Source organism: Quercus suber, unplaced genomic scaffold (assembly GCF_002906115.3).
Source record: "Quercus suber isolate HL8 unplaced genomic scaffold, Cork oak 2.0 scaffold_255, whole genome shotgun sequence".
Taxonomy (NCBI): domain Eukaryota; kingdom Viridiplantae; phylum Streptophyta; class Magnoliopsida; order Fagales; family Fagaceae; genus Quercus; species Quercus suber.
The window spans coordinates 972758-981036 of NW_027069711.1; the positions used below are offsets into that span (position 1 = coordinate 972758).

Sequence of the window (8279 nt, forward strand, 5' to 3'; positions counted from 1 at the left end):
ACAAAATCGTTATTTTTAAATACATTAAGATGCAATCATCTACCAACAAAGATACAAAAAAAAAGTTTTTTTTTTTTTTTTAAAATTCTAGGCTGGCTAGGATTTTTTATTTATTTATTTGTTGAAATTAGAGTATTTACAGTGGTGGCACTAAAAATTTTAGCTTTTAATATCTCAAAAAAACTACTTTATTTATTTTATCACCTCATTTCACAATACACCCAATATAGAATGTTCTATTTTTTTTTATCACTTTATTTAAAATAATATAAATAACTCATTAAAATAATAAAGGAAAAGAGAGAATTTGAGTTTTTTAATTGAAGGAAGAGATATAATCTTAATAAAATATTTTATTTTTAATAACTTGCTACAGTCAACTAGTATTTATAGCAATTTCCTGTAGTTNGACTATAAAAATAAAATATATAATAACTATATATATATATATATATATATATAATAAAAATAAAAAGACTCAGGGGGCCCGGGCCCCCACCTAGGTCCGTCCCTGTTTACGGCCCACTATTACCCTCTACATGCATATACGGAAACAAATTTCAAAACAACAACAATATAAAAATACCCATCCATAAAAATAGTATAATAGGCAAGAGGAACATAGATAAAATTCTTAGTTGTTGGATAGATAAAACAAAAAAGTTACATAAACTCTTTGTTCTCTTTACATATAAGCTTATATATCTTATTCAAATCTCTAGGGAGATCTCATGCCACCAATGATGCACACCATCTTGATCAGTAATGTTTTAAGCATCCATGCGAATAATGCATCGGATAGACTCCCCCTTCAGCATGTAATCAAACGCTTTATTGATCTCCTTGAAAGGGACTGAGTGAGTGATAAATTTCTCCAGTTCCAACTCCTGCAACATCAATTGACTGTGTCATTTACTATGTCTTATAAAAACAAAGAATTAGGCTTGCCCGTTCTGTAAAAGTAACAATTACATCCTGAAACGACTACACATAATAATACGCAATAGCACTTACTCAAAGTATGACTATTTCATAATAATCTAAGAAAGTTGCATAATGCCTACTCCATTTTCAGTTGCTTAAAAGAAATATGTGTATGAATGAGAACAATGCAATGGTTCATGAACAGAAGCATAAGCTTACCTTTTTCATATACTTTTCCACCTGAGAAGGGATATCGGTGCGGGGCTTGTAATTGCCAAAAAAGGTGCCCTTAAGTGTCCTCTCATTCAAAAAATTCATAGGATGAGTCTTGAATGCGTCTTCTTTATTTGGTACTCCAACAAGTACAGCAACACCCCAACCCTGAGAAAAATGAAAATTTTAGTGTCTTAAGGAAACGAAATGGGAGGCTTGGAAGCAGTTCTGTAATAAGAGAGTAGGGATATAAATTCGTTAAATGATTACATCATGAACGCATTCAAATGCTGAGATCATGGCCTGGAAGCTCCCAGTACATTCAACAGCCCGGTCCACTCCTCCATTGGTCATCTCAGCAATCACCTATAATTGAGAAGGCATAACCCTCATTAGTTTCAAAAGGGTGAGAAGTGTAAACATTTTAAACAGAAAATGTGTAATAAAAAAGAACAGAACATGTAGAAAAAACCCAAAATACATGCTAGTCATGCCAACTGATTAATCGCGAAATAGCGAGTCATGGCGTCCAAACTAACCTCTTGAACTGGCTTGTTATGATCTTTTGGATTCACAAAATCAGTAACACCAAACTTTTTGGCTGCCAAAGAGAGTAAGAATCAAAACCATCTCCAACATGTTAATAGGAACATATATTTATGTATACCATTAATGACTCACCCTCATTGAAACGATCAGGGTTCAGATCAACACCAATGATTTTTCCAGCCCCAGCCATCCTTGCGCCTTCACAAGCCTAAAATATCAGCACAAGATTAGAGATATAGAAAACCATTCTAATCCTTTTGCAGTTGCCAAAAATCATAGAGCAAAAAAGAAAACTCACTGCAAGGCCAACAGCACCCAATCCAAAGACAGCTACAGATTGACCCTTCTTGGGTTTTGCAACATTCAAAGTGGCACCCATACCTAAAGGCATAAAAGCAAATAGATCAATGGAAAGTAAAAATTAGTATGATTATCATCACTGATATTGTTATTATTCTTCAAATCAAAAACTCCTCCAGACCTGTGGATACTCCACAACTAAGCACACAAACTTTGTCAAGTGGGGCTGCAGGGTTGATCTTGGCAACACAGCCAGCGTGAGCAATAGTGTATTCGCTAAATGTGGAGGTGCCAAGAAAGTGGTAAATGGGCTGTCCATTTTTGGAGAATCTTGTCTTTCCATCATCGAGCAAAACACCTCTCTCAGTATTGATCCGAAGAGTGTCGCACAAGTTGCTCTCCTCTGAATTACAGTGGCTGCATTTCCCGCATTCTCCAGTGAAGATAGGGAGAACATGGTCTCCAGGTTTGAGCTCAGTCACACCCTCCCCTACACTCTCCACAATTCTGAGCAACAACGATACAATCAATTAGTACTTGTTCACTCCACTAAAAATCTATTTATTAAAATTAAGGAATCAGAAATTAATTCAGTTCATGAATATTGGAAATTAACTTAACTGAGAAAGCATTATATTTAATTACTTAAAGACTCTCAAACCAACTAGACTACCCGTCAAAATTTAGAGCTATACATACCCTCCCGCTTCATGACCAAATATGCGAGGAAACATCGGTGTTTGCCCCTGCAATATAATGGAACATTTTAGTTTCAACTGCGAAATGAATACAACCTCAACTGCACCAGTATAATTTGAGCATGTTGAAAGTTTACCAATCTATCAGTAAATATATCCATCAAATCCAGTTTATAAATTACATGGAAACAGCATGGCTAATTCCAAGCATTTTTTTTTTCCCACCTTAATACCAAATTAGATCTTAGAATTAAAGGAACCAAAAAAATTAATGACTGAATAATTACAAATACAACAGCATTTCCCACTTTGCAATAATTCAATACGTTAAAATTTGCACAGTATGGAATTTCTTAAAAATATGTACTTGGCCCGTAAAGCCTTAAAAAAATAACCTAAGTTCCAAAATCTTTGACACCCAATAAAACAATTTATACTACTATGTTTATTGCTCCTATTATATTAATGTACCCTTCTCTCAAAATGAAAAATAAAAAATTAATGCACCTTGCTTTTTAAAATATTAATTAGAGATGTAAAAAAACATATATTAAATTCTACCAGGATTTCCTATAAAAATCCCATACTTTCACAGACAAATACATGCTAAAAATTTAAGCTTGTTGTAATTTGCTATGTATTTAAAAATGTCATTTTTGGACTTTTTTTTTCATGTTATCTAAGTAGCTGCAGGTTAGACAAGTGTAAGGTGTATGTTTGAAGAGATATTCTTGTATTTAGAGAAACATAGATCAATGAAACGAAGAAGAAAAATTTACCGCCCCTTTCTTTTCATGTATTTGGAGAAGTATAGAATCAATAGAGAAGAACAGGAAAAGTACTCATGTTGCTGTTTTGGCTTGGAGGAAACTAACCCAGCTGATAGTCTAAAAATTGTTATATATTCTTTCACACTACACTTGCAAAACTACTCCAATTTTTTCAATTTTTTTTCCCTACACGAACTTTCATATTATTTATAGAGTAATGCTAGTTAATAGGAGAATAGAAGAATTTTCAAGAATTAGCTGGGTTAATTTCATATTATTTATAGAATCATCTAAAAAAAATATATAGAAAAAAGTTAATAGAAATATTTTTAGAAACTTTTTATACGAAAAAAAAAAAAGCCATAAAAATATAAGCTTTTTATATTTTCTATTAAAAAGATATCAAAAATTTTCTAAAATAGTCTATTAACAAATCCTCTAAATACATTGATGTAAAAATATTTTTTTTTTTTTTTTTTTTTAACAATCCATATTAATGGTTTTATTAATCATCACATAATAGATTGGAAGGAGATATTTATCTAAACTGGTAAAATTTCTGATGGTTGTATAAGAGATCTGGAGTTTAATCCCCATTTACACCAAAAACTAATTGATGTCTCAGTCTGATAATAAAGAGCTATTATCATAAGCGGACGCAAAAAAATATGTTTGAGAATTAGTAGTTAAGGAGGATAGGGAAGTTTACGGCCAAGGACAGACCTAGGATTTTAAGCTAGCAGGAGTTGAGTATAAAGAGAGAAAGAGAGAGAGAGAGAGAGAGAAAACTCCTAATAGGCATTATCCATATAGTATTAAAAATTTATAAATACACAAAATCGTTATTTTTAAATACATTAAGATGCAATCATCTACCAACAAAGACGAATTTTTTTTTTTTTTTTCAAATTCTAGGCTGGCTAGGATTTTTTATTTATTTATTTGTTGAAGTTAGAGCATTTATAGTGGTGGCACTAAAAATTTTAGCTGTTAATATCTCAAAAAAACTATTTTATTTATTTTATCACCTCATTTCACAATACACCCAATATAGAGTTTTTTTTTTTTTATCACTTTATTTAAAATAATATAAATAACTCATTAAAATAATAAAGGAAAAGAGAGAATTTGAGTTTTTTAATTGAAGGAAGAGATATAATCTTAATAAAATATTTTATTTTTAATAACTTGCTACAGTCAACTAGTATTTATAGCAATTTACTGTAGTTACAAAAAATTTAGATTTAACTTCTCCTATAACACATGATTTTTTGGTTCTTTGGCGGTAAAATAATTTTTTTGTTAAAATATAATCACCATTGTGAATGTTTTTATTAATTTTGTTAAGTTTTTGGGTTGGATAATTGTTATTTGAGCTAAACTAACTAGGCTGACTGGGGGAAAAAAGGCCTAAGATTTTGGAAGAGGCCCGACTATAAAAATAAAATATATAATATCTATATATATATATAATAAAAATAAAAAGACTCAGGGGGCTCGGGCCCCCACCTAGGTCCGTCCCTGTTTACGGCCCACTATTACCCTCTGCATGCATATACGGAAACAAATTTCAAAACAACAACAATATAAAAATACCCATCCATAAAAATAGTATAATAGGCAAGAGGAACATAGATAAAATTCTTAGTTGTTGGATAGATAAAACAAACAAGTTACATAAACTCTTTGTTCTCTTTACATATAAGCTTATATATCTTATTCAAATCTCTAGGGAGATCTCATGCCACCAATGATGCACACCATCTTGATCAGTAATGTTTTAAGCATCCATGCGAATAATGCATCGGATAGACTCCCCCTTCAGCATGTAATCAAACGCTTTATTGATCTCGTTGAAAGGGACTGAGTGAGTGATAAATTTCTCCAGTTCCAACTCCTGCAACATCAATTGACTGTGTCATTTACCATGTCTTATAAAAACAAAGAATTAGGCTTGCCCGTTCTGTAAAAATAACAATTACATCCTGAAACGACTACACATAATAATACGCAATAGCACTTATAATCTAAGAAAGTTGCATTATGCCTACTCCATTTTCAGTTGCTTAAAAGAAATATGTGTATGAATGAGAACAAATGCAATGGTTCATGAACAGAAGCATAAGCTTACCTTTTTCATATACTTTTCCACCTGAGAAGGGATATCGGTGCGGGGCTTGTAATTGCCAAAAAAGGTTCCCTTAAGTGTCCTCTCATTCAAAAAATTTAAGGGATGAGTCTTGAATGCGTCTTCTTTATTTGGTACTCCAACAAGTACAGCAACACCCCAACCCTGAGAAAAATGAAAATTTTAGTGTCTTAAGGAAACGAAATGGGAGGCTTGGAAGCAGTTCTGTAATAAGAGAGTAGGGATATAAATTCGTTAAATGATTACATCATGAACGCATTCAAATGCTGAGATCATGGCCTGGAAGCTCCCAGTACATTCAACAGCCCGGTCCACTCCTCCATTGGTCATCTCAGCAATCACCTATAATTGAGAAGGCATAACCCTCATTAGTTTCAAAAGGGTGAGAAGTGTAAACATTTTAAACAGAAAATGTGTAATAAAAAAGAACAGAACATGTAGAAAAAACCCAAAATACATGCTAGTCATGCCAACTGATTAATCGCGAAATAGCGAGTCATGGCGTCCAAACTAACCTCTTGAACTGGCTTGTTATGATCTTTTGGATTCACAAAATCAGTAACACCAAACTTTTTGGCTGCCAAAGAGAGTAAGAATCAAAACCATCTCCAACATGTTAATAGGAACATATATTTATGTATACCATTAATGACTCACCCTCATTGAAACGATCAGGGTTCAGATCAACACCAATGATTTTTCCAGCCCCAGCCATCCTTGCGCCTTCACAAGCCTAAAATATCAGCACAAGATTAGAGATATAGAAAACCATTCTAATCCTTTTGCAGTTGCCAAAAATCATAGAGCAAAAAAGAAAACTCACTGCAAGGCCAACAGCACCCAATCCAAAGACAGCTACAGATTGACCCTTCTTGGGTTTTGCAACATTCAAAGTGGCACCCATACCTAAAGGCATAAAAGCAAATAGATCAATGGAAAGTAAAAATTAGTATGATTATCATCACTGATATTGTTATTATTCTTCAAATCAAAAACTCCTCCAGACCTGTGGATACTCCACAACTAAGCACACAAACTTTGTCAAGTGGGGCTGCAGGGTTGATCTTGGCAACACAGCCAGCGTGAGCAATAGTGTATTCGCTAAATGTGGAGGTGCCAAGAAAGTGGTAAATGGGCTGTCCATTTTTGGAGAATCTTGTCTTTCCATCATCGAGCAAAACACCTCTCTCAGTATTGATCCGAAGAGTGTCGCACAAGTTGCTCTCCTCTGAATTACAGTGGCTGCATTTCCCGCATTCTCCAGTGAAGATAGGGAGAACATGGTCTCCAGGTTTGAGCTCAGTCACACCCTCCCCTACACTCTCCACAATTCTGAGCAACAACGATACAATCAATTAGTACTTGTTCACTCCACTAAAAATCTATTTATTAAAATTAAGGAATCAGAAATTAATTCAGTTCATGAATATTGGAAATTAACTTAACTGAGAAAGCATTATATTTAATTACTTAAAGACTCTCAAACCAACTAGACTACCCGTCAAAATTTAGAGCTATACATACCCTCCCGCTTCATGACCAAATATGCGAGGAAACATCGGTGTTTGCCCCTGCAATATAATGGAACATTTTAGTTTCAACTGCGAAATGAATACAACCTCAACTGCACCAGTATAATTTGAGCATGTTGAAAGTTTACCAATCTATCAGTAAATATATCCATCAAATCCAGTTTATAAATTACATGGAAACAGCATGGCTAATTCCAAGCATTTTTTTTTTCCCACCTTAATACCAAATTAGATCTTAGAATTAAAGGAACCAAAAAAATTAATGACTGAATAATTACAAATACAACAGCATTTCCCACTTTGCAATAATTCAATACGTTAAAATTTGCACAGTATGGAATTTCTTAAAAATATGTACTTGGCCCGTAAAGCCTTAAAAAAATAACCTAAGTTCCAAAATCTTTGACACCCAATAAAACAATTTATACTACTATGTTTATTGCTCCTATTATATTAATGTACCCTTCTCTCAAAATGAAAAATAAAAAATTAATGCACCTTGCTTTTTAAAATATTAATTAGAGATGTAAAAAAACATATATTAAATTCTACCAGGATTTCCTATAAAAATCCCATACTTTCACAGACAAATACATGCTAAAAATTTAAGCTTGTTGTAATTTGCTATGTATTTAAAAATGTCATTTTTGGACTTTTTTTTTCATGTTATCTAAGTAGCTGCAGGTTAGACAAGTGTAAGGTGTATGTTTGAAGAGATATTCTTGTATTTAGAGAAACATAGATCAATGAAACGAAGAAGAAAAATTTACCGCCCCTTTCTTTTCATGTATTTGGAGAAGTATAGAATCAATAGAGAAGAACAGGAAAAGTACTCATGTTGCTGTTTTGGCTTGGAGGAAACTAACCCAGCTGATAGTCTAAAAATTGTTATATATTCTTTCACACTACACTTGCAAAACTACTCCAATTTTTTCAATTTTTTTTCCCTACACGAACTTTCATATTATTTATAGAGTAATGCTAGTTAATAGGAGAATAGAAGAATTTTCAAGAATTAGCTGGGTTAATTTCATATTATTTATAGAATCATCTAAAAAAAATATATAGAAAAAAGTTAATAGAAATATTTTTAGAAACTTTTTATACGAAAAAAAAAAAAGCCATAAAAATATAAGCTTTTTAT

The 8279-nt window shown here is 32.6% G+C and overlaps 2 protein-coding genes across 2 annotated transcripts; both read right to left on the bottom strand.

Annotated features, from left to right (window-relative positions):
- Positions 1-599: 599 nt before the first annotated feature.
- LOC136070720 (alcohol dehydrogenase 1-like) lies at positions 600-2879 on the bottom strand. The gene is made up of 9 exons (XM_065781045.1): positions 2867-2879; positions 2686-2785; positions 2168-2493; positions 1985-2067; positions 1819-1894; positions 1677-1738; positions 1408-1503; positions 1144-1305; positions 600-887 (listed from the first exon to the last, which is right to left on the bottom strand). Exons 1-9 carry the CDS (start codon positions 2877-2879, stop codon positions 771-773), a joined length of 1035 nt encoding a protein of 344 aa, XP_065637117.1. The 3' UTR covers positions 600-770.
- Positions 2880-5084: 2205 nt separating this feature from the next.
- On the bottom strand, positions 5085-7174 carry LOC111989520 (alcohol dehydrogenase 1; the record flags this gene model as incomplete). The annotated part of the gene is given in 8 exon segments (XM_065781058.1): positions 5085-5351; positions 5586-5747; positions 5850-5945; positions 6119-6180; positions 6261-6336; positions 6427-6509; positions 6610-6935; positions 7128-7174. Coding segments are annotated over 8 exon segments (969 nt in total), but the record flags the coding sequence as incomplete, so codon positions are not given.
- Between the last annotated feature and the right edge of the window lie 1105 nt (positions 7175-8279).

What these genes read in the sequence shown, in the direction of transcription:
- LOC136070720 (XM_065781045.1), bottom strand. An exon ending in TAGTTGTGGAGTATCCACAG is followed by an intron (nt 2,068 to 2,167) that starts GTCTGGAGGAGT and finishes TTATGCCTTTAG; the next exon opens with GTATGGGTGCCACTTTGAAT. An exon ending in TGGAAAAGTATATGAAAAAG is followed by an intron (nt 888 to 1,143) that starts GTAAGCTTATGC and finishes TTGATGTTGCAG; the next exon opens with GAGTTGGAACTGGAGAAATT.